Source organism: Mauremys mutica, chromosome 1, assembly GCF_020497125.1.
Source record: "Mauremys mutica isolate MM-2020 ecotype Southern chromosome 1, ASM2049712v1, whole genome shotgun sequence".
NCBI lineage: Eukaryota > Metazoa > Chordata > Testudines > Geoemydidae > Mauremys > Mauremys mutica.
Window position 1 is genome coordinate 159,013,578 of NC_059072.1, and position 24,591 is coordinate 159,038,168.

At 48.2% G+C, this 24,591-nt stretch overlaps 1 protein-coding gene across 3 annotated transcripts in view; it reads left to right on the forward strand.

Annotated features, from left to right (window-relative positions):
• IGSF11 (immunoglobulin superfamily member 11) overlaps window positions 1-22,712 on the forward strand; it is a 147,474-nt gene extending 124,762 nt beyond the window's left edge. For 2 of the 3 annotated variants that reach the window (XM_045004400.1, XM_045004408.1), the window contains exons 2-7: window positions 14,473-14,636; window positions 16,455-16,662; window positions 17,498-17,653; window positions 18,715-18,837; window positions 19,052-19,202; window positions 20,227-22,712. In XM_045004400.1, the coding sequence (XP_044860335.1) occupies window positions 14,473-14,636; window positions 16,455-16,662; window positions 17,498-17,653; window positions 18,715-18,837; window positions 19,052-19,202; window positions 20,227-20,674 (1,250 nt within the window). In that variant the 3' untranslated portion in view covers window positions 20,675-22,712. Of the gene's footprint in view, window positions 1-5,936; window positions 5,984-14,472; window positions 14,637-16,454; window positions 16,663-17,497; window positions 17,654-18,714; window positions 18,838-19,051; window positions 19,203-20,226 lie in introns of those variants that run through there. The other variant, XM_045004417.1, reaches the window with a different exon arrangement.
• Window positions 22,713-24,591: the final 1,879 nt, after the last annotated feature.

Below are 24,591 nucleotides of genomic sequence, written 5' to 3' on the forward strand. Positions count from 1 at the left end.
GGATCAGTAAGGAAAACTATCTCTTGGAGATCAGAAAGTGTAGGGATAAAGTGAGAACTGCCAAAAGCCAAGCAGAGTTGGACCTTGCAAAGGTTCTGTAGCCATACAAATAAAAAGAAAACAAGGATAGAAGCGGGACCGCTAAGCATGGAGGATGGGGTGGCAATTAAAGATAATATAGGCCTGGCCCAACACTTAAACAAATACTTTGCCTCAGTTTTTAATGAGGCTAATGAAGAGCTTAGAGGTAGTGGCAGGGTGGCTAATGCCAGTGAGGCTATGGAGGTAGACATTGAAGCCCAATAGCAAGGATTTTTAAGGAATCTGTAAACTTGGGGGTCGTACCCTATGACTGGAGAATTGCTAATAAAGTTCCTATTTTTAAGAAAGGGAAAAAAATGATCCAGGAAACTACAGGCCTGTTAGTTTGACTTGAATTGTATGCAAGGTCTCGGAACAAATTTTGAAAGAGAAAGCAGTTAAGGACATAGAGGTACATGGTAATTGGGATAAAATACAACATGGTTTTACAAAAGGTAGATTGTACCAGACCAACCTGATCTCCTTCTTTGAGAAGATAACTGTTTTTTAAACAAAGAGAAATGCAGTAAATCTACTATACCTGGATTTCAGAAAGGCATTTGATAGTTCCACTTGGGAAATTGTTAGTTAAATTGGAGAGGATGGGGTTTAATATGAGAACTAAAAGGTGAATAAAGAACTGGCTAAAGGGGAGACTACAACGGGTGACACCGAAAAATGAACGGTCAGGCTGGAGGGAAATTCCTCAGGGATCGGACTTGAGACCAATCTTATTTGACCTTTTTATTACTGACCTTGACACAAATAGTGGGATTGTGCTCATAAAGTTTGTGGATGACACAAAGTTGGGAGGTATTGCCAGGAATGTCATAAAAGAGGATCTGGATGACCTTGTAAACTGAAGTAATAGAAATGGAATGAAATTTAATAGTGCAAAATGCAAGGTTATGCATTTAGGGACTAATAAGAATTTTTGCTATAAACTGGGGATGTCAGTTGGAAGTCACAGAGGAGGCAAAAGACCTGGATTTATTGGTTGATCACAGGATCACCATGAGCCACCAATATGATGTGGCCATGAAAAAGGCTAATGCAATCTTAGGTTGTATCAGGCAAGGTATTTCTAGTAGAGACAGGGAAGTGTTATAAAAGGCACTGGTGAGACCTCATCTGAAACACTGTGGGTAATTCTGGTCTCCCATGTTTAAGAAAGATGAATTAAAGCTGGAACAGGTACAGAGAAGGGCTGCTAGGATGATCAGAGGAATGGAAAGCCTGCCTTGTGAGAGGAGACTCAAAGAGCTTGGCTTGTTTAGCCTAACCAAAAGAAGGCTGAGGGGAGATATGATTGCTCTCTATAAATACATCAGAGGGATAAATACCTGGAAGGGAGAGGAGTTATCTGAGTTAAGCACCAATGATGACACAAGGCTTGAAATTAGAGGAAGGTTTCTAACAATTTCAGAAGTGAAGTTATGGAACAGCCTTCCAAGGGGAGAAGTGGGGGCAAAAAACCTAACTGGCTTCAAGACTGAGCTTGATCCATTTATGGAGGGGCTGGTACGACAAGATTGCCTACACTGGCATGTTGCTGGTCTTTGACTGCTAGCAGCAAATATCCCCAGTGACTGGAGATGGGACACTAGATGGGGAGGGCTCTGAGTTACTACAGATACTTTTTTCCCAGGTGTCTGGCTGGTGGATCCTGCCCACATGTCTAACTGATTTCGGGGGAGGGATAGCTCAGTGGTCTGAGCATTGGCCTGCTAAACCCAACATTGTGAGTTCAATCCATGAGGGGGCCATTTAGGGATCTGGGGCAAAATCAGTGCCTGGTCCTGATAGTAAAGGAAAGGGGCTGGACTCAATGACCTTTCAGTTCTATGAGATAGGTATATCTCCATATATTGTATTATTATTGCTATATTTGGGGTTGAGAAGAAAGTTCCCTCCATGTCAGATTGGCAGAGACCCTGAGGGAAGTGGGGAGTTCACCTTGCTCTGCAGCATGGGACATGGGTCACTTGTGGGTTTAAACTAGTGTAAATGGTGGATTATTTAACTTGAAGTCTTTAAACCATGATTTGAGGACTTCAGACTCAGCCAGAGATTAGGGGTCTGTTACAGGAGTGGGTGGGCGAGGTTCTGCAGTTTGCCATGTGATGATCACAATGATCCTTTTGATCTTACAGTCTATGAGTCTGAGCTCAGGAACTTTGCAGAAGAGCAAGACAAGGTATTTCCTGTCCCACAGGGCCCCAGAATGCTACAGGAAAAGGAAGTTTCAAATAGGAGCCATTGAACTGGGGAAAAGAGTGGGAGGAGGGAGAGAGCTTGGCATTTTTACTATTATCATTATAGTTGGAGGTTGAGGGAGGCCTGGAGAGTCTGCTAAGGTGTGTATTAAGGGCCTGATCCAACTGCCATTGAAATAAATGGAAAGATCCCCACTAACTTTGAAGGGAGTTGGCCCAGCCCCCTAACTTTGAAGGAGATCCTTTAGAGTGGTGCATTATAAGCAGCACGATCCCTGTGGAGGTGAGAACACTAGACCTGTAGGCCATGGAGTCATGGCTTATATGGGCAATGGGCCTGGTGGCACAGCTCCTGTGGCGAGTGCCAGACCCCCAGGTTGACATAGCACAGCCCCTGGGCGGGGGGCGCCAGACCCCTAGGCTGGAGTGGCATGGCCTCTGTGTAGGTGGGGTATCAGCCTCTTAGTTATCAAATAAACTTAACCCTAAAAGTCTGAAAGCATGAGGGTATTTCCTTTTTTGGCATTATAAAGGGGACCCAAATCCTCCTTCTAGCAGGACTGTGGTTCCCACTGTAACTCTGGAAAGGCCACCACCACCTCTCCTCATTGAAACAGCTGCAGCTATAGAGCCGAGACTGGCCACTGGCCCCACAGCTCCAGAAACACTGGCCTCCATCTACCGCTTGAGCTAAAGGCAGCTGTCTCTGGGGAACGTCCCGACTCCAAAGAGCTTGTTTCCTCAAACCAAGCCTTCCGTTAATGTTAACTGTCATACTGTCTATGCACAGACCCGCACCCCACTGCATGCCGTCTGTGGGCCTGTGTGTGAGAGAATACAGCACCATCGGGGCAGGCAAATGTTGTGTGTTTCAATTGGCTTGTTGCCTCGTTATTTCTGCAACATGCATCTGCATCAGCGCAAACACAGCCTGGGCTTTGCTGCCAGGTCTGGCAGATTGTCCCTGGCACAGAGCAGCACCACCTGAGGCCTGCTGCAGATCCCCTTGGGGGCCACCTTGGTGTCTAGGGCCTGGATTGTTTTGAGATTTGGAAAAGTGGGGGTGTCTCTCTTTTACATATGTTTGGGGGAGTGTGTGTGCGCATCATACACAACTTGTGTTTAATCAGGGCTGGCTTGTTCCAGGCAGTGTGTTGCCGTCTCTATTCCCGACAGGAAAAAAGTGACCCTCCCCTTCCCTTCCTTTTGGATTCTTGGCAGGGTGAGGGAGAGATCTCTCTGCTTTGGGTACGAATAATTCAGTCCTAGGTCCCGAGCATTTGTGTTCAAGGTGAACTACAGATTCTTTGCGACAGTCTGGTTTAAAAGGCAGTGACACCCTGCTCCGGTCTCTGAGAGTCCCCAGGGAGAGCAGAAGGTACAGGAGATGAAAGCATTTTTATTTTGGGAGCAGCAGGGGGACTTCCCTGAAGCTGTGTCTGGTCCCAGGGTCACTGTTTCTGCAGGCTTTTCGGGGCCTCTGCAGCATTAAAGATTCCAGCAATGAGAGGCGAGGATCCAATCTCTGCCTTTCAGAAAGGTGTGTCGGTGTTGGGGGTGGGAGTGTGGTTGGAGCAATGCATTCAAACTCTGTGGTGCCCAATCTTTGGTGCATTTTCTAGGAGTGTTAAAAATTGCTGATGATCCAGTTCCCCGTCCCACCTGCTTTCCTACCCATCTGCCCCAGTGTGCCTTGCCCCAACATGCATAATACCCCGGGCCATATGCTCCAACATGCCCAGCCATTTATTCTATTCCCCCACCCCCACAGCTGTGCACCGCCCCTCCCCCAGCACCCGTTCCTTGTGCCTGCTGGCCCCTTTCCTTCCCACCCTGATATATTATTGATCAGGTTTGAGCTTTGCGTTCTTTTCCCTTATTAAGCAGTTTATCATCATGTCGCCTTTTTCAGGGGAGGAGGAAGAATTTTATTCTTTTGACCATAAATCATTTACAAGGCTGCTGGGCCATTAATGTATTTTTCATGGCTTGGCAAACAGCAAATAGAAACAAGCGCCATGGCAAAGCCTCACTGACCTGTTTCAATTCCCCGTTCCTAACTCCGACCCCTCTTCCCTGATCCCGGGAGCGGATGCGTTCTACTGCAGAGATACTGGTGGATTTCTCCCCTCCCCCCCACAGGGGCCGCTCTGCTGTGTCAGCAATGGCACACGCTGCTGACTGCACTTGGCACCAATCCATAGAGCGGTGCATCTCTGCTGACTCGGCTTTGTCGAGAGAATTTTAACAGGGAAATTGGGGGGAAAAACGAAGTGGCAGCGTCTCTACCTTCAGATTCCAAGCGGAGCATGAATTAGGCTCCTGTTCTGTGTAAGACTGTCCAGCATTCCTACACAGGTCTTGTGTGGGAGAATCTCAGGAGACTTGACGCACTGTGGCCTGGACTGTATAAACAAAGGGGCAAGGATAGCTGTGTGGGTGAAGTCTACCTGTGAATGGAGATGCTCACAGGAATGATGTCTATCCAAAGCAGGGTTTCCCAAACTTTTGAGTACTGAGTCCCCCTTCAGAAAAATGAAACCAATTACACTGCTGCTGCTCCTCACCTGGTGGTGTTAGGTCTCCACATCTTAACATATATACAGCACCCATTCTGCTGCACCCCCAGGCTAGTCCTTCATGCCCCTCCCCACTTCAGGAAACGCTAATATACATCTTTCTAATGATATTTCCCCTCCTCTCTGACATGCTGTGAAAAGCAGTGAAATAGTTAACAATAGTGGCCTTTAGCACCTGAGTCAGCACCAACAGATATGAACTGGGGCTGTTCCCACTTCAGAGCTACTGTTTCAGGCTCTCTGCAAACTCAGGCAGACATCTCTGCATTGGTTACACTCCTTTCACATTTTCAAGGTTTCCTTCACCACCATAATGTCAGTGTTTAAAATGAAAGCTGAAGCTGGAGCGCAATTGAGAGGTCTGTCTGTGGATCCAGCTAGTTCTTTGGTTTCCCCCCTCCCCGTGGTGCTCCCCACACATCTATGGGCACTTAGGAGGAGATAAAGACATGTAGACTTCTCTGCAACTCCCATCCATGATAGCAGCTATCCTGGCTCCCTATAGCCACATCCCTACCCTAACAAGTCACCCACTTGTCGTGCCTTTGCACACCAGAGTGCTGGGAGTCAGACTGTCATTGCCTCTTGTTTTGGTGCACTACTGGGAATGGGGAAAGGTGTCCCCAACTGAAGCAAAACTCGTATGTCCTGCAGCTCCTCTGTAGAGGCAGATCACATTTAGATACAAAGAAAAGGCATGGTCTGAGGTGGAGTGTAGCTGTTGCCACACGGTACAACATTAAGGACAGTGCATGAAGGCAATTGAAACTTCAGGGGAGATCTAGGTAGGCAGCCGGTATTTTCCCAAGCTGAGCTTTGGGTCACAAGGATGACACCCTTATGCATGAAATGCAATGGGGTCTTTAACAGATACATGTAGAAAGGCCTTGGCTTGACTTGTGATTCAGGAGACTTTGCCTCCAGCAATGGTGCCCCCCCCTCACCATACTGGGGCAGTTGTTCAGCACTAGCCCAGAAGGGAAGAGCGCCCCCTACTGAACCACCAGCAATACTTCCTGCAACAGCTAGACATTTCCTGGGAGCGAGACCTCCCATCCAAGTGCCAGTTGTGTCCTCTTCACAGAGCCAAGGGGATCACTTACTGAGGTACTACGGCTGCCTTGTGTGCCTCTTTTTCCCCTGTCGCTATTTCACCCTGCTAGGGGAGGGAAGGGGATGAAACAGTGACCTCGAAGGTTGACACACTGGGATCACGGGCCTTGTTGTCTTCCCAGTTGGCAGAATAAGCAAACTATTGAGCACTTGAATGGGTTCCTGATCCCACAGGGGCTCCCTATGCCCTTGCTCAGCAAACACGATAAAGAACCCCCCTAACCCGTCAGTACAGCTGCTACCAAATTTCTCTGCAGCCAGATGCAAGCGCTGGGAATTCAAGGACTGTCAGACCAGAACAGAGCAGTCTCTGACATCGGCCAATGCAGCATGTATCAGAGGGAAGCGTTAAACCTCCCATAATGTACCTAATTGTGCAACACTATACCACGGAGAGGGGATTAACGTATGCCCCAGAGCAGGGAGATTGATTAGTTTTATCCTAGCTAATGTCATTGTAGCTGCTATTTTTATTCCTGTCAATGTCCCTTCCTATTTTTGTAATCTCACTATATAATACAATGCAACTCTATTTGTGTCACCAATGTGCATACAAAGAGCATCCTAACTGCAGAGGCACAAGGAGACCAGCTCCAGGTGGCATGTGCTGCAAAGGAGAAGGCTCTTATGGCAGCCGTAGTCAGATTGCATGGAGGGGCAGAAAGGAAGCCAGTGCTACAGAGTGAGGAGGGGAGCAGAGAGAGAGGATGGAGGTTCACGAGGTTGGCTGGAGAGTGCTGAAAAACAAGGAACACGATGTCATGTCTGGAACCCATTTCTAGTCCGCATATTGCTGAAAATAAGACAAAAATATTCACCCCCTTTTGTCCCTAGTCAGAAGCTTTTATTAGGATTTTTTTCAAGTCAGAGAAGCTCATTGAGCAAGTACAATTGCTGTGGCGAGGAACTGGGATGGAAAGAAAGCCATCTTGCAAAATCTCGCCTTTTTTCTTCTTGCCTTAAACTCTGGTTCCCATCCCTTATGTCCGCTGCAGGGGAAAGGAGATACGCTCCACATTATCGTGGTAAGGCAGCTGGTTCCAGGCCTCCTCCCAGCAGTGAGGGAGAAACTTACTTCTACAGGGGGAGAAGGCAGGAATGCTGGCTTATCACTGTTCTCCAGGCCAGCAGCTGAGTATAGGGCAGGGTGGGTCAGCAAGGGGTTTTCATCAGCAAGTTCCTCTGTTGTCTGTCTGTCTAGTCCAGATGTGGGCTATAAATGGGATCAGCACAGATGTGCGGGTAATAGATTTCTCTGATCAGCTAGCAGAGCAATCAGCAAGGTATGCCACAGGCCAGGGCTCAAGACCCAAAACCCGCTGATTGCTCTATGTGAATTGGTGTGTTCATTGTCCTACCTTCTTATTTAGTGGGATGGGGGATGCTCCTGCCGGGAGAAGGTGTTTATTCAATGGGGCGTATGGCTCCTCCTGTGGGACAGATGAGTCTGTTTATTCAATTGGCTATGTGCCAAAGGGATGGATTTCTGACCATTTCTCTAGGTGTGAAGGTGCTTATAAGTTAACTCTGGTTTTCATCTGTGTTGAACTGAAGGGGGGGAGGAACATTGAATGAAGATTTAGTCTGTTAAGATCTATATAAATTTTTAACACATATGTCACTGAGATCTTGCATTTCTGGGATCAGTATTAAGTTTTTCCTGCTCTTTACTCCCGTTAGCCCTGCAGAGCCAGCACAGTCAATGGAGAGGGAGCTGGAGTCTATGCCTTCTTGTCCATCATTGACGGTATTGTTAGCTACAGCTTTGCTGGAGCCAGAAAGAATGGAGCTGGGGCCTTGATATGGGACAGCATCCCTGTTCAGGAAGTGGGGATGGGCAAAGATGTTTTCCTGTATTGGGATCTTGATTCCCAGATCCCAGGGTGAGCTTGTCATGTGTGACTCAATCACAACTTTCTCCAAGAGCAAAGCAGGTGAAGCCAACCTGGCTTATTTCTGTCCTGGTTTGTAGACCCGGGTGATGAACTGTCATCAGCGAATTCTCAGCTGCAAGTGGGGATACTGGAGGGATTTGGGGAGGCTCTGTGGGTGGGAGTGAGGAAGGAGCTGGATCAGCCGTGTGCCTGGTGCTTAGGTACACATGCCCAGATGCTACAGGGATTGGAGCCCTGAAAATGCAATGGGTAATACTGACAGGTAGATGCTTTTCTTGGATGTACCCAGCTGGGTCAGCAGACTTCCTGACAGGGTTCCTTATGGCGCCTGCCTACACTGTGTGCCCCAATAATGGATCAAATGTGGTGTAAGCAGGTGCAACACCCATGGACATGTCTGGGCCAAAACTTCTTGTTCTTGCGATACACTCTCAAAACCGTGTTTGTGTGCCTTGGGCCTTCTCTCATCTTACTAGCGATCCCAGGTCTCAGTGGCTGTCTCCCCTGGAAGTCTGCCTCTGGGCAGCCTTCCCCATTGTGTCTGAACCTGTGAGTATGATGTGCTGGTCATTGGCGTGTTCCATCATCACCAAACGTGGGCCTATCCCCGACTCCCCTGCCTTGCTGAGCAATTACTTCCCTGGCTGTGGTCCTCGTTCGGTCACCCCATTGGACTGAGATATGCTGGACTAGTCAGACATTGGATCCAACCCCCACTCCATTGCACTTCCTCACCACTCTGGACTCACAAATGGGCTGTGGTCACTCAGGAGCTGGTGCACGATGCCATCCTGGGCAAGTACTGCTTTTAGTTTGGCCATCACTGAGCTGGCAGTCTACACACCACCAATGAGAACAGGCGAGATCAATATTCTATCCAATCAGTGCCCAGCCTCTTCCATGGCAAGTCTGAGCTCTGGTGTGGCTGCAAGCAGTTCTTTTGGATGCTGTAACTTCTGGGCACATGCCAACCAGCCTTCTGCTAGCCTCTCACTATTCCTGAGTGTGCTAGGCACCCTTGCTCTCTGGCCTTGGTGATCCTCAGAGAGCGGAAACACTTCATTTCTCTGGCACTCAGGAACAGCTATCTTTCCCCCTACCAACTGGATTGCTACATGGCAATGCAGTTGCTCCTTCATAGGCCAGAAGGGATTAGTGGCAGGGACAACATCCCTCTTGTGTCTTGGCTGTCCTTTCTGTATCAATGTCATTAGTACTTGGAACTGCGAGTCTCCTCTAGTGGCTTCTTAAGTGGATGCTGTGCTAGCAGGTCCTGCAGCCAAAGTGCTCGTTGCATAGATCACTCTTGGAGAGGGACCTACTGTTGCTTTGGCACCATATCCGCCTGCTACATCAGCTCACCTGGGGTGAATAGCATGGTGAGACCATGCCTCTGGAGCACTAGAAGCATTCTCTTTTAATCTCTCTTTTTCAGCACTAAAGACAGTTTTGTCCAGGTCATTTCACCCATCGTGGGGTCAAACAGTGACTTGTTTTTACTTTTAATCTCAATAAAAGACAGTTCTGTCATTTCTCCCTCTGGCTAGGATCCCAGAATTTATCCCACTTGAGCACCACATTTCTATGTAGGTTAGGGAATTTTCTGAACACACTTTGTATGTGTTCTCTGGACCCTCATTCCTAGTGAAACCAAAAGTGTTCTATGCCTTGAAGGTTGCAGAAATATGAATCCTTAATAATGAGGGGCATAGGCAGAGCTGTTCAGGGAGCCCAGGACTGGGATAGCTGGGGGCTGCAGGGCAGGAGTGAGGGGCATTGGCAGAGCTGTGTGGGGAGCCCAGGACTGGAATAGCAGGGGGGTTGCAGGGTAGGAGTGAGGAACACTGGCTGAGCTTTGTGGGATAACCAATGCCAGGGATAACAAGGAGCCCCATCCCTCCTACAGAGCAAGTGTCTGTTCATTGTCTGCTTTGATAACAAGGGTGTGTCTACACTGCAAAAACAAGCATATTCTTAACTCTTAACACTATAATTGATGGTGAAAGGTGATTATGGGCTGCACTACAAACACATAGAAACTTAGCTCAACTTCTCTCCTCCCCTTCCTAGAAAACATTATAGATATTCATTGAACTGCTGCATTTTTGTACTCCGCAAAAGGGTTCAATAAATGGACCTTGACTGCAGCTTACTCAGAGATAACTTTGCCTGCACCATACCCTGTTCCAGCCAGTTGCAGGTCCTGGTGGGAGTATCTGCCAGGGCTCTTAAAGTCACGCTCTACTACATCCTCTGAGATGTGTGCGGGTGCCATGTGTCTGTCCGGCCTTATTTGCACCTGATTGTTTCTAAGCCCAATACTGGCTAGAGATCCATATATGGGAGCTAATAGAGTAGTAGCATCTGCCTCTTCCTTACTCCGGGACAAGCAGGGAGCCTGAGGCCAGCTGTGGGGCTAGATCCCACTGGTGTGAGCATGAACCATGTGGCATGAATGTTGTACAGTGGCCCCATAACTGATAAAGAAGGTAGCTGAGAATAGCACGTGGAAAGCTGAGGGAATCTCATCAAAGATCAAATCAAAATGATCCAATGCCAACAATTATTTTGTTAACCAGGTCCTAGAAATACAAGTGCTTAAGAATACTCGAGTGGTAATTTCTAAAGCTCCCCTTGTAGCCAAAACATCAATCTGCCAGCTGGTTCCCCTAGAATTTGGTGACACAGAAATGGAACATTTATTCTATGTAACTGCTGCACCCTGGTGCTTCAGGACCAAAATGTAAAGCAAAGTGCAGTCTCTTGTGCACAGGCTGTGGACTAGATTCACCTTGCGCTTACACCGGTTCTTATCAGTCTAATTCCACTGACACCAGTGTAAGTCAGGAGACCCTTGTGAATATCCAGTGTGTACCTATGGGCATTGAAGTCCAAAGCTCGGAGAGGCGACTGTACCTGGAATCAATTCCAGGTGATTGTTGCTTACAGGGGAGAGGTGATTGCCTCTGACAGGCAGTTTAAGATTGTTGAATGCTTGGGGATGTTCATTTACTAAAGGGGGAACCATTAACACAGTTTCACTGAGTTCTCTGCTTTATGTTCTGGTGTATAATTCAATATATTAGGCTGGGATTTTTGAAGGAGTCTAAGGGGTTTAGCTGCCAAATGGGACACCTGATTCCCTTAGGTAGCTTTGAAAATCCAAACCTTAATATTTATGTTAAGTGCAAAATTTACATCCCCCTGGTTAGGTAATGGGCCGAGATCATGTCAATGTGGGAACGAGACACTTGCAAATCCTGTTTTTTTAACATTTAAACATGTAATCCTTCACATTATAGTAATGGGAGTGCATCTGCATGCATGTCTGTGTTTGTGTGTCTGCATATGTGTGTGTCAGCACATGCATCTGGCTGTGTTGGGGCATGTGTTGGTGTGTCTGTGCGTGTCTACTGATGGGGTGTGTGTCTCTCTGTGTGGATATTTATAATAATAATTTTTATTTGTCTGAGATATAAATAAAAGGGACTTATGCTAAAATGAGGCGCCTGTAAAGAGCATTTGATCTTTGCTGTTTCCGCTCTGCATTAGACGGTCTCCCTGGCAGAGGAGTCACTTTGTAGTAATGACCCCCTGGTGCTGTGTGTGCTGGTCTCTCTGTTTACATTGGTGCAGGATAACTCTGCACACACACAGTCTCCCGCTCCCCTGTCACCGTTGGTAAGTTTGCTTGTCAGAAGCTGTTGTGTGTGTTTTCCCCAGCTGTAGCCCTGCAGGTGCCATTTAGCTTAGCAACATGAATCTTTGTCTTTTATCTGCCTCCTGCATCATGGGCACTCAGGGCCAAAGAGCAGCTGACAGCATTGGAACACTCCGGGCAATGGCAGCTCCTGAAATATGGGGCAAGGTGGCAAAGTGAGAGTGGAGCATCTCAGCGAGGAGGGAAGGTATCGGGCCATGCACTGAATTCATATACTGCACATCCAGGTTCAGAGATGTACCCTAGGCAAATGAAATGTGTTTAGTATCAGAGGGGTAGCCGTGTTAGTCTGGTTCTGTAAAAGCAGCAAAGAATCCTGTGGCACCTTATAGACTAACAGACGTTTTGCAGCATAAGCTTTCGTGGGTGAATACCCACTTCTTCAGACCCAATGTGTTTGGGTCTCCACTATCCCCTAGTGCCCTCTTCTAAAACCGCACCGCACAGTTTAGCAGCACTGATTGACAGTGTCCTGGAATAGCTGGGGGTGTTGCACTTCAGCACTGCAGTTGTTTGGAAGAGTGGTCAGGGACTGGAATACCAGAGGGGTGGGGGCTGCAGGGCAGGAGTGAGGGGCATTGGCAGAGCTGCATGGGATAACCAGTGCCAGGGATAACAAGGAGCCCCATTCCTCCTACACATCAGGTACCTGTTCCATGGCTGCTTTGGTAACTCAGGGAGTGCCTACACTGCCAAAACAGGCATATTTGTAACTTGGGTTAGCTAACCCATGTTAGTTAACTTGGGTTCAAAGAGTAGTGAAGTCATGGCAACTCGGCTTTTAACTCAGATTAGCAGTTTGAGTTAAAGGCTTTAGGGCAGCCTGGGGTTGAACTTGTGCTGCCAGTCTGAGTTAAAAGCCAAGTTGCCGTGTCTTTGCTGCTATTTTAACCTGGGTTAGCACACCTTTTTGCAGTGTAGACGTTGGAGTGCGGTGGTTGCTTTGCTTCCCATTTGGGTGGTCGTTATTCCAAGTCAGGCTCGCATTCAGAGCTGGATGAATAATCCCCATTTTCTTTCTTTTTGTTAATTGTTCACAAACCGATTGGGAAATTCTTCCATTGGCATTTTGGCCACTAGTGTTGCGTGGCCATCGCTGAGCAAATCAGGAGTCCAAAAGGATCCTAAGTTTGTGTTTTGCCTTAGTGGTTTGAAGGCAGAGACCCTGTACTGAAGGGAGGTCGTGCCTGCTAGCTCTTCAAACTATTTCTGCTTACTGCCAGTATCCCCTGATAGTAGCTTGCTGGCTTGAACTTAAGCCAGTTGTTTCTTCCCACAGCTCCAAGTTCTCTCTGATAGTAGGACAAGAGCTGGGCAAAGTGTTTCAGCAGGAAATTCTGAAATTCTAAATAAAAATCATTCTGAAACAGGCAGACAAATAACATTTTGAAATTTCCTGCAGAAGGGGAATTCGAAAATGTCACTCTGACCTTTTCAGAACATTTCTGAGACTCCCAGAGCTGCCTGGAGCCCCAGGAGCTGGACAGATTGGGGAACCAGGGAGCGAGGGATGCCAAGGAACTGAAAGCCAAGGATCCTATGACTTACAAGCTCCTTTTTCCCCATTAGCCCACCAGCCAGGCTGCCAAGGAGGCTGAGTGGGCAAGATGGCAGGAAACCAGGCAGGTGTCGAAATCTGTCTGTTTTCCATCGATACTTTGTTGAAATCAACACTTTCCCACAGAATATTTTTATTTCAACCCACATGGGCACCTCCAAACAGAAAAATGTTCTGTTGGGAAATTTCTGACCACCTTTCATTAGGACTGAAGGTGACAGGACTGTCCATAGTCAGGAGATGTACAGCTGGGTGTTATCAGCATCCTGATAAGATCTGATAGCTAGTAATGCCTTACTGTGCTCCCTAGAGGCCTCACATATATGTTAAGCATGAGAGGGACTGAGTGACATTTGAAGTGATGCGAGTTGGTGGTTTCAACCCAATGTTTAGATTTTGTGGGAGAGGAAAAAAACCTCTTTAAAAATGTAATGTTAATAGAAATCTTTGCAGAGTTTTCTTATTAATTTTCATATGGACAGAGTTTGGCTGTATGGATTTAAATCTCTCCCTGCATGGTTTGCAACCCAAACATTGCAGCCCTGAGCCAGTGCATGAGAGCTGGAAACTGAAAACGACTGGGAGTCAAAGTGAGGCTGGTCAGGCTACTTGCATTATCCAGCCTGGATAAAATGCAAAAAAAAAAAAGTAAGCGGCATGAATGCTGGAAAGTCATTTTGCTTCGATCTGTTCTTTCAGCATCAGGAGCCATTATAATCACATAGATGAAATTGGGATTTAAAAACAGATATTATTTGAACCCTTTTAAATGTAAAACAATCACAAAAACTTTCCTGTTCATACTGGATTTTGTTGGAGAAAAAATGGAGGGCTAATTGCATGTCTCCTTTAACATGAGTTGTTTCTCTCTCGTCTCACTACCCCTTGTTAAAACCCCTGTACCTGGTTTCCCTTCTTGGGCAGTTTCAGAGCTGCTCGCTTTCTCAATGTTGGGTGGGTTTTCAAATGCTGCTCATTACACCTCTAGGACAGCTTAGCTTCTCTTGCAGATTTTTCCCTGTCTTCAAAATGGGCCCCGTTATTTTTAAAGGGACTGAGGCCAGAATGTCCTCAGTTAAGATGGCCGTCATTTCACCTTTGCCTTCTCTGGGGAGAATGGCTCCATTTTGCAAAGCGCTGGGCGACGACGTTGCCCTTTTTGGCCTGTGGTGGTTGGAAAGGGACTGCTGCCCCTGAATCAGTGCTGGTGCCATTCCACGCTCATGTACAGTGCTGCATGAAAAGGGTGGCATTGCAAGAACACAGGGAAGAGGGTGGATGTTTGAACTTTGTGTTCCTTTCTTTACAGGTCTGGTGAGCCCCCTAGAGGTGTCAGTGAGCTCAGGGAGTATCCAGGTTGCTCGGGGACAGACGGCAATCCTGCCCTGTACCTTCACCACTAGCGCTGCCCTCACTAACCTTAATGTCATCTGGATGGTCATCCCACTCTCCAATGCCAACCAGCCAGAACAGGTACCAGTCTTCATTGGAACATGGAATTGTCTGTGTCTTTTTCTTCCCTTGTCCCATCAACACCACTTGGGCAGGGGTGCGTGTGTTGGCTGCGGGCTGTCTGATCACCCTTGTGGATTCTAGTGCAGCAAAACTGTGCAGTAGCTGGACTTCTGCATTAGTGTCACCAGCTCATGACTCAGGATAGGGCATCCTAGAAGACAGAGCATTCCTGTTGCCTTGGCCCTGGAAGGGCCCAGCAGTGGAGCAGTAGGGTGATGGAGGTCAGGACTGAGGTTCTTTTGCAGAATTCATAGCACCTCAATTGTCATCCCCTCTAGCTCTGTTGCCTTTTGTAACCAATATTGATTCTGTCCTTTTACATCTTTCTCTGTCTCCAATTGTCACCCTGTGTCCCAGCTTGTCTTCCCATGTTGTTGTATGTGCCCTATGTTCCTTACTCTTGCCTTGTGCTTCTAATTCTTTCCCCACTATCTTATTTGGCACCTAACCTGTATCCTGTCTCCTCAGTTGTTCTGGTTTGACTTACACACTGGACAGGTGTCCAGTGTAGTGTGAACTGCTCTGGATTCTAGGTATTCTGTGGGTAGGATGGGGCACTAGGAGGATGGCCCAGCTTGGGGCACTCTCTGGTGTGGGAGCTCAGAGGTGGCTCTGGAGGATCTGGAAGCAGTTGAGGCTGAAGCTAAAAGGATGATTGATCCCTTTGTACTGGGGTTCTGCAGTATTTCCATTCTGCAGAACACTTCTTAAGAGACAGATGTTCTCATGGATCCACCTGTCCTCCTAATACCCCACTGCTTGTGAGGGTTTCATTTTGAAGGACATCAGGAGGGCCTCAGTATCTCTGTGGTGGCCCAGGGACCATAGTTTGAGAATCACTGGGCCTTATGCTCACACTGCTAGAAAACATTAGGAAACCTTGTTCTGAAATTCACTTGTCCCAGGCCAGCTCGCCTCCCTGAGGTTCAGTTGTGAATTCTGGAATCCACCAGTGAAGCGCATTTGGTTTTCAGCAGCTCATGTTGTTGTTCCAGCTGCGTAAGCAGTCGGTGACTAGTGACTGTACCCCTTTGTTATTTCCTGGGGCCTGGCTGCCTGGTAGTGAGGATCATTACAATGAACTGAACAGGCAGTTTCAAATCATGTTCGGGCATCTCCACCAAGGGGAGAACTAAAGTGACTCTGGCTGCTCACCCACCAGTGTCGGTTTCCAACAAAACACTCAGGGCTGCAGCTCAGGGAGCCATGGAGATTCATTCTCTCAGAGTCCATCCCGCCTGGTGGATACTGACCATCGCATGAATGAGGAGGAGGAGGCAGACATCCCAGATCCAGTCAGAGAAATAAACGTGGGAACCTGGCATGTTGCCTCTGAGAAGAGAGCCTGTTGCAGTGTGTTACTGACACACACCCTCTGCCTCTGAGGCCACTGCTGAGTTCCCGTATTATCACAGAGCAATCCTCCCTTAGAGACAGGGAGCTACTGTCAATTGGCATTCTCCACATGGGAGCAACTGTCAGTTGGCATTCAGTTTCACTAAGGTCCATTAGGAGGTGCCCTTTCTGATTTGCCCCTCATTGTAATACACATTTTGCTTCCAGGGCCAGCTGCGGGAGGGGGACAAATGGGGCAATTTGCCCCAGGCCCCGCAGGGGCCCCAACGAGAATATAATATTCTACAGTTTTGCAACTTTTTTTAATGTAACGGGCCCCCGAAATTGCTTTGCCACAGGCCCCCTGAATCCTCTGGGCGGCCCTGTTTGCTTCTTCACAGCAGCCAGTAGAGAGATGTCCAATCCTTCTTTCTTTTCTAGGTTATTCTCTACCAAGGGGGGCAGATCTTTGGTGGTGCACCCCAGTTCTATGGGCGAGTGGGGTTTGCAGGGACAATGCCAACCACCAGTGCCTCCATCTTCATCAACAATACCCAGCTTTCGGACACTGGCACGTACCAGTGTTTGGTCAACAACCTTCCAGACCGAGGTGGCAGGAACATTGGAGTGATTGGACTCACCGTCTTGGGTGTGTGTATTGGGAGTGGGGAGACGAGGGAGTTGTGTATGTGGTGGGATATGTATTGGGGAACAAGACAGTCTGGGTGTGTGTTGGGGGGACCTGGAAACATTGCGGGTAGGTTGTGAGGTGGAGCTGATGGCTGTACTGGGGGGTATGGGAAGGTATCTTGTGCAGGTGTACATATTGGGGGATAAAGGGCTCTTGGGGCTAGGATGTGAGGTGCTTTGGGGAATGTACTGAGGGGATGAAGGTGTCTTGTGGGTAGGTATATTAAAGAGGCCATGACAGTTTCTTACATAACAAGAGAATGGAACAGACCTCTGGTCCTCGACTCTGGTTTCCTTCCCCTAAAAGTGGCCTTCACTGAGTGCTTCATAGTAGGTTGTAGATCCCCCAATAATGCACTTGGACAATGTGCCATTACTATTTCATGGGGGGCAATGTTTTCCTGTCCTCAGCCCATAACCAGCATATGCTGTGGAGCAGGAGGATTTAATGAAGGAGGGAATTATCATGTGATCCCAGCTAGGGAACTGCAGAGGCTCTTCTTCTCAGGGATGGGTCAAATGCAAAGTGACCAGGACAAAGTTACACTTTCATTTTTCGTGCCAGAGTCTTAGTGGGGCTTCTGTGTCTGTGGCTTCCCTGTCAATCTCCCCCCCTTCCCCATTCTGCCCTTTCACTGCCTTGCAGCTGCATGCTGTTGCTCACATATACGTGATCCTGTTTTCTCAGACCTGGGGGGCACACTCACAGGCAGCAGGTGAGTGGTAAGAACCCAGGCCCTTTGTTGGATATGCCTCCTGATGTGCTGTTGCTTTCCTCTCTGCTCTCATTGTAGTTCCTCCTTCCGCTCCGCTCTGCAGAATTCAGGGGTCCCTGGATGTCGGCAGCGATATTACCCTGACCTGCAACTCAGAAGAAGGCATCCCTCGGCCGACATACCTCTGGGAGAAGTTGGACAATGCTCCCAGGCTACCCCCGACTGCCACGCAAGGTGCTCGCTCTATTGTTTACCTTCCTCTTCCCCAGATGGCTAATTTGGCTTGGTTTTGTCTGTGCTGCCAGTGATGACACAATTTATGGAGATCACCCTGAGTCACTGCACAGTCACTTATTCGTAATGAAGGTACCATGTGGGGAATAAAAGGGTGACTTGACAGCTGTAGTGTCGTGGGTGCCCTCTAGTGGCCATTCTCTCTATAGTGTTTCTTCATATAGGAAATGCCTCTTGAGCTACAACTGCTCAACAAAAAAAGTTGTGGCCAAAATGTTCCCAGGTTACTGTTGATTTGGGGGGCCACACCGATTTAAATGCATTTCAAAGCAAACTCAAATAGCCAAGGACTGGAAATTGTGGAAAGGTAGCCTTAGGATCACCCAAAGAATTTTGCAACCTCGTGAATCGGAGACTTACCCCTATTCCCCAGTGTGGTGCCGAGGGGTGCTGTGCTTCTGGATCAGCTGTCCTCCAGATGTGAAATAAAGCTAAGGCCCTGATCACTTTTGGTTCTGGAAAAAATCCCATGGTACCACTTGTGAGACACAGAAGTTTGTCTTGGAGTACTGGCCAAATGGCAACCCGCCTATTTCTAGTCTTCTACCTTAACTTACTCCAGAGTTTCAGTTGGTATGGGATCCTTTGATTTTTGTATAAAACAGGCATGAGGGGCGTTGGCATTGGCTGTGTGAGGAACCCAGGACTGGACTAGCAGAGAGGGCTGCAGGGCAGGATTGAATTTTATGGGAAGAGCTGTGTGGTGAAGGTTGCACATCCCTTGCTTGTATTTTGCCTGGCTCTCTTCTCATGCACAGTACCAGCCCCAAGCTTTCACGTAGAAAAAATTCATTTATAAAAAGAAAAAGAAACATCTACTGTAAGCTCCTTAAGACCTAATCTTTTGTGTGTGTGTGAGATGCTTCCATCTGAAAGTTATTTCCTAATTTATTTATCTCTTAAGAGCCTCACACCAGAATTCCCTGTTTGCTGGATTTGCCTTTTCATGGTTTTCTGGAGAGGTTATGTATAAATCCTTCTTTGTCTTCCTGCTTGTCTAGACCAAGTCCAGGGCACGGTCACCCTCCGGAATATCAGCACTGTGTCCTCAGGTCTTTACCAGTGCGTGGCTTCTAATGCCATCGGAACCAGCACCTGCCTTCTGGACCTGCAAGTCATTGCACGTAAGTACATTCCAATGGGAGGTTTGACAATGCAGTTTAGCTCTGCTCTGGCATGTATACCCTGAGCCATCACAGGTAGGACCCTAGTGCCCACGACTGTGGGGATGGAGAGCCGTCTGGGCCACCACATTCTTCCCTAGCTCCAACCAGTGGAGCTCCAGGTTGCACCTTAACCCTGATTTTGTCTTTCCCTTTTTGTTCCATGTCCCCACAGCTCATCCCCGGAGTGTTGGCCTGATTGCTGGAGCTGTTGCCACAGGTGCAGTTGTGCTCATTGTTTGCATTGTCTTGGTGGCTGTGGCACTGGTTTACTGGAAGAACAAACACAAGGAGGAAGAAGAGGAGGAGATTCCCAATGAGATAAGGTTGGGCTCAGGGCAGACAGATGGCAATGAACCTTGGGCCACAGCTGGCTCTGAGTGATCTTCGCTCCCCTCTGCTGATCCCACTGATGTTCACTGGGGCTGCCAAGACCACCTGCATCCAGAAAATGGAGGCAAATGCTAGAGATAAAAAATTTCTGGATGGGCAGAGGAGGTCTGAGTTCTTGTAGGTGAGCCGATGGGGGTGGGAGATCTTTGCATACCCTGTCTTTACACAAGGGGGATGGAGGCTGACAGCAGTGGCTATGTGGGGAGAGAGATTTCAAAACTGAAGGGATGAATGTGGGTGTAAGATGAGTGAGGCATCCCGTGCCATGGTACCAAACAGCAATGGGGGAGGGCTCTGGGGATAGAGGAGAGACTTTGTCCAAGCTTACAGCCCTGTCCCTGGTTGTCCTCACCACGCAAACACACAGCTGCTTCCCATGGGATCTTTGCCTCAGTGCTAGCAGGTGGGACAATTAATAAGAACTAAGATGAGTCATGACGGATGATGTGTGATCAAGACAGGATGGTGCCCTTGGTTACTGCATCTGGCACCTGGCACCTTCGATCACCGCTGCCATTACAGCTGGGTGAGTAACGGATTTTTTGGTTAGTTAGCAATTGTGAAAAAAAACCCACCTTGTTTTGGGCCCTCTGGCCACAAAACTGTTTGAAATTTTTAACAAATTAAAAAAAATAATAATTTTGGGTCAAACAAAACGTTTCATTTTGATTTTGAGCATATTTACAAGTTTTTAAAATAAAATTAAAGGACTTTTTGAAACAAGAATTCCTTTAGAACTGTGATAATGGAACCATTTATTTCCTTTGAAAAACAGTTAAGTGAAATCAACATGAATTCATAGAAGGTTTTGGTGTTGCTGACTCAGTATTTGTTGCCAAAATATATTTTTGTGTGGAAAAACGGTGCCCAGCGCTGTCACCTGTGCCTCTGTGGAGGGAGGTCAGGGGCATGAGGGGGTTACAGACAGGATTCTGATCTCCTGCTCTCTCTCATTAGGGAGGACGACCTGCCACCCAAATGCTCTTCGGCCACAAAAGCGTTCCATGGTGATGCATCCTCCTCGGAGAATGACACCCTCACCTCCTCCAACACCTACAACAGCCGCTACTGGAACGACCCCAAAGCCAATCATGCCACAGACTCCTTCACCCGCTTCAGCAATAACAATGACGTGCGCCAGCCCTTCTCCCGCTCCGGGAGCACCAACGCCCGCCCTGTCTATGCCAACGGAGGCCACCCGTCCCCAGCTCCACCCAAGACGCTGGTGGTGACGGCCAGCACGGCACCTTCCCCACAGGAGGTGGCCAGGAGCAATGGCTCAGTCAGCCGCAAGCCAAGGCCTCAGCACACACGCTCCTATGCCGTGAGCCAGGCAACGTTGGAGCGGATAGGGGCTGTGCCTGTCATGGTGCCGGCCCAGAGCCGGGCAGGCTCCCTGGTGTAGGAAGCGAGAGCGGGTGTAAGGAAAGCAAGAAGCTATCGTACCAGATGGGGCGAAGATCTGGCCAAGAGACCCTCCTCTTCCTCCCTGAAATGGGATGAAGGGGGAGACGTGCTTCTCCCTGGTGCCCGCACCCCTTCACTAGACTTTAACCTACCAATGCGATGGTCCTTTCTTTGCCATGCCACCCTCGGGATCTCAGGGGGCTCCTCCACACCAGCTGGATCTCACAGATGTGCCAAGGCGATGGGAGGGGTCCCAAGGGTGCCAGGCCCTTGCAGGGGATGCTTGTTTGTTTCTAATCTCCACCTGATGTGGGGTTTGGGGGTTTTGATTTCCGAGGAGTGGGCGAGTTAGGTGGGGTTCGTGAGGAGAGCCGGAAGGGGCAGGGAAGGGGAAGGAGGGGCCTTCCGTGGAAGGACATCAGCTCTACTGCGCACGTGCCCACCACCAGCCCAAGAACGGGCGATGGAATCAGAGAGGTGAGCGAGGAGACGCTGGCCATGCCAGGCCGATTTCAAAGGGCCGAGGCAGAGACAGACCCACCAGCCAGAGCAGAGCGGAAGGGGCAGGGGATGGGCTTGGACTTTCTATTTATTTATTTCTGTTTCCTTCTCTCTTCACACTGGATGGTTTCCTGCACTAGTTCTGGATGCTTCTGGAGCCCCATTCACCTCCTTGGAAACCGCTGCCACTGGGGCCTCCTTCCCCAAGAAGCCGCTTGGAAGGATGATGTGTGTGGCTGCTGCAGCAGGAATTTTCTTAGAGGTGTAAAGGAATCGAGTGGGGTGGGAATCCTGCCGGGCTGGCCAAAAGCCTCCGTGGCTGAAGAGCCACCCTGTTTCTAGGCATGTGGCTTAAATTCCCAATGAGCTGGGCTTAGCTTTGGCCTTTGCATGGCAGGTTCTCCCGACTGGGCTGTTCGGGGCTGGCCTGCATGGTCCTAGCACGGTGCTTGTCGAACCGGGGAGGCCCTGGCACTGAGGCACCATATTTACTCCTCCCTTGCTGGATGCTGGGGTTTGGTTTTAAATACTGCTCTTTAGAAAGAGTGAAAGCAGGGGGCTCGTGGAGGAGGCAGGCCCATGGGGCGGGTGTCCTAGCTGTCTGCTCCATTCCTTCCATGCCATGTGGCCGGGTCTCTGAGGCACCTCACACTGGCAGATGTGCATGGTGCTCTGTTGCCTCCAGGCCACACCTCACATACAGCCAAGTTTTTCTCTTGTGACTAAATAGCCTTAATCAAAGCTGAGGGTCTAAACCATTTCAGGATCTTGCTGTTACAAGGGGGCTGGAGCCCAAGGGGCTGGAGCCCACTGCCTCAAGGAGGGTGGAATCGCATCCTGACATCCACAGGCACCTCCTTCGTAATGCTGACACTGACATACTTAAAGGGAACACCCCCCACCCTCACCACCACCACCACTAAAGCACCAGAGGCTCCCCCGTGGCCCTAGGAAAGGGAGGCTGCTGTCCCTATCCTTGACCCTACATGGGAAGAGGGAGCTGTATAAATCTACCACTATCATCCTCTTCCTTCCCCCCCACTCCCCTGCCTTCCCTTCCATATGGCACAGATGCTGCAGGGGCCATCTCTTTCATGATCACACAGACACGGCTGGGAGGCTCCTGGTCTCCATGTGAGCACAGCCATTGGGCTGAGGGCTGCCTGGGCTGCACGGGTTTGAAGCTTGGCTGAGATTTTGTGCCTTCTTTGCTTAAAGAAAAACAAAAAACAACCACCCTCTTTACTCCCGCCCTCCAACTCTGCCCACAGATATTGCAAACCTCCCAGGCAGACAGCTGCCTGGCTTACACACCTTTCACAGGGAGCAAACTCTTTCCTAGTGTGCTCTCTGTCTCTCCCTTGACTGCTTGGAGGGGAAGAGCAGCTTTGAAAATCCTAATGTGAAAAAAATCCCAACAGATTCTCTCTGCTTTTGCAACAACTCCTCTGTGAAGTTTAAAGGGATGCTGCCCCTTGGCAGCCCTGCTTCAGGGCTGGGAAAATTCTGCTGGTTCTACCCTTCATGAGACTGTTCACTCCTCTTTCTTTATTCTTTCTAATTGTCTAAAATTCAATAAAATTTTATTCATATAAAAAGGGAACATTTTTTGCTGGCTTCTTTCGTTCAGCCTCATTCTTTACATTTCTATCTGCTATTGTTGAAACTCTCCCCGAAGGTGACCTGCCATGACCACATGACAATTCTTGCCCCTTATTAGCGCAGTCATTGGTAACAAACACTTTAGTTCAGTTGCAAAATAGCTTCAGTTATAGCGTCCTGGTTTTGCTTGCTCATAGCTTTCTGACACATTCTCCCTGGGGATGTAATTTACCAAGCCCGTGCGCTCCCTCTCTCGGCCCAAAGGTGAGTTTTATTTTCTTGCTGGTCAGAGGGAAATTGCTTCTGCTGAGTTATGTTAATGGGAAAAAGGGTTTTAAAAATTGTCACACCTTTTCTCACACACATTGCAGCACAGCTGCCCTTCATAACCTGAAACATGGCATGTTCCTAGTCCTCACTGAGACTAAGGGCCCGAACCAGAAACTTCCACTGACTTCAAAGGGCTTTAGATCAGGCTTCAAGTTTGATGTTTGGAGGAAAACCTGTTTGGAAATTAACTAAACTTCTGACCACGTGAACCAGGCCTGGAAAATACTCACTGCCAAAGTGTATGAGGTTTTCTGCTTTCAATACATGGTGATTGTAGCCAACTGGTACCTGTTAACTTTCTCAGTTCCAGGTGTAGCTATCTCAGCATGGTTGCTCTGCTACATTCTGTTTGGTTTTTCCTATTTTTTCCTTTAAAAAAACCCAACTCATAAAACTGAATTCATCAATAAGCGTAAGGGTCCAAAAGCACTATTAACTCAGTCATGCTGACTATGTGTCTGTTCGGGACTTCGGTTTAATGTCCAGCTTAAAATATGTGTGTTTGTGTTGTTAGCTAGGGCCCCCACATCATATAGGATGTATGCATTATACTTGCTCTTGGAACCTTAACTTTTGCATTTACTAACTTAATTGTGCAACCCTGGTGTTACATTAATCCAGGAGTTTTTCCATTTTATTCCTATTATAGCCCTTTAAGTATTATGTACTATTAGCCATTCCCCACCATCAGCTCACCCTGGGTCAAATTCTGTAGATGACACCAAGCCCCCAGCATAGGTCCTTGTAGTGTCTGGAGTCGAGTAGTCATAGTATAAGGATATGCTGCTTAAGTAGAGAGGGCAAAGGACTACAGAAAGGCACACACAGAGACCTCTCCGTTACTCTCCTTAATCTCAGCTTTCATTTTAAATGAAATATCTTGTTATGGTTGCAAAGAAAATCTTGAAAACACGACTTGAGTATAGCCTATGCAGCACTATCTGCCTGAGTTTGCAGAGAGCCTGAAACAATAGCTCGGAGGTGGGAACTACCTCTTCTTTTCACTACATGCTAAGTCAGATACCACTAATGATACTTAAAATGTCAACATGGTGAGTTAGTTCACTGCTCATCACAGCATGTAAGAGCTTCCAGTTTCCCACATGGGGAACAGCACACAAGACTAGCTGTAGATGAGAGAGGTATGGAAGATATATAAACGTTAAGATGGTCAAACCATTAATGAAACATGGCAGCAGGGGTCCCAGTGATTTCATTTTCCTGAATGGGGGCTCAGTTTCAAAAGTCTGGGAAACGCTGGTCTGCACATCTTATTCTCTGTTTACTTCCTTTGTGCAACAGAATCATGACTGAGACTCTTCCAGATGTGGGAACGTGGCTGCAGAAGCAGCAGGGGGCGCAGTCACATTGGGTTGTGGTGTGGTCTGTCAAAATGATGGCATTTTAACAAAATATTTATTAAAAAACTGAGCTTGAAGAAAGTTAGGGCTGGATCCTCTATTTTCATATTGACTAATAACA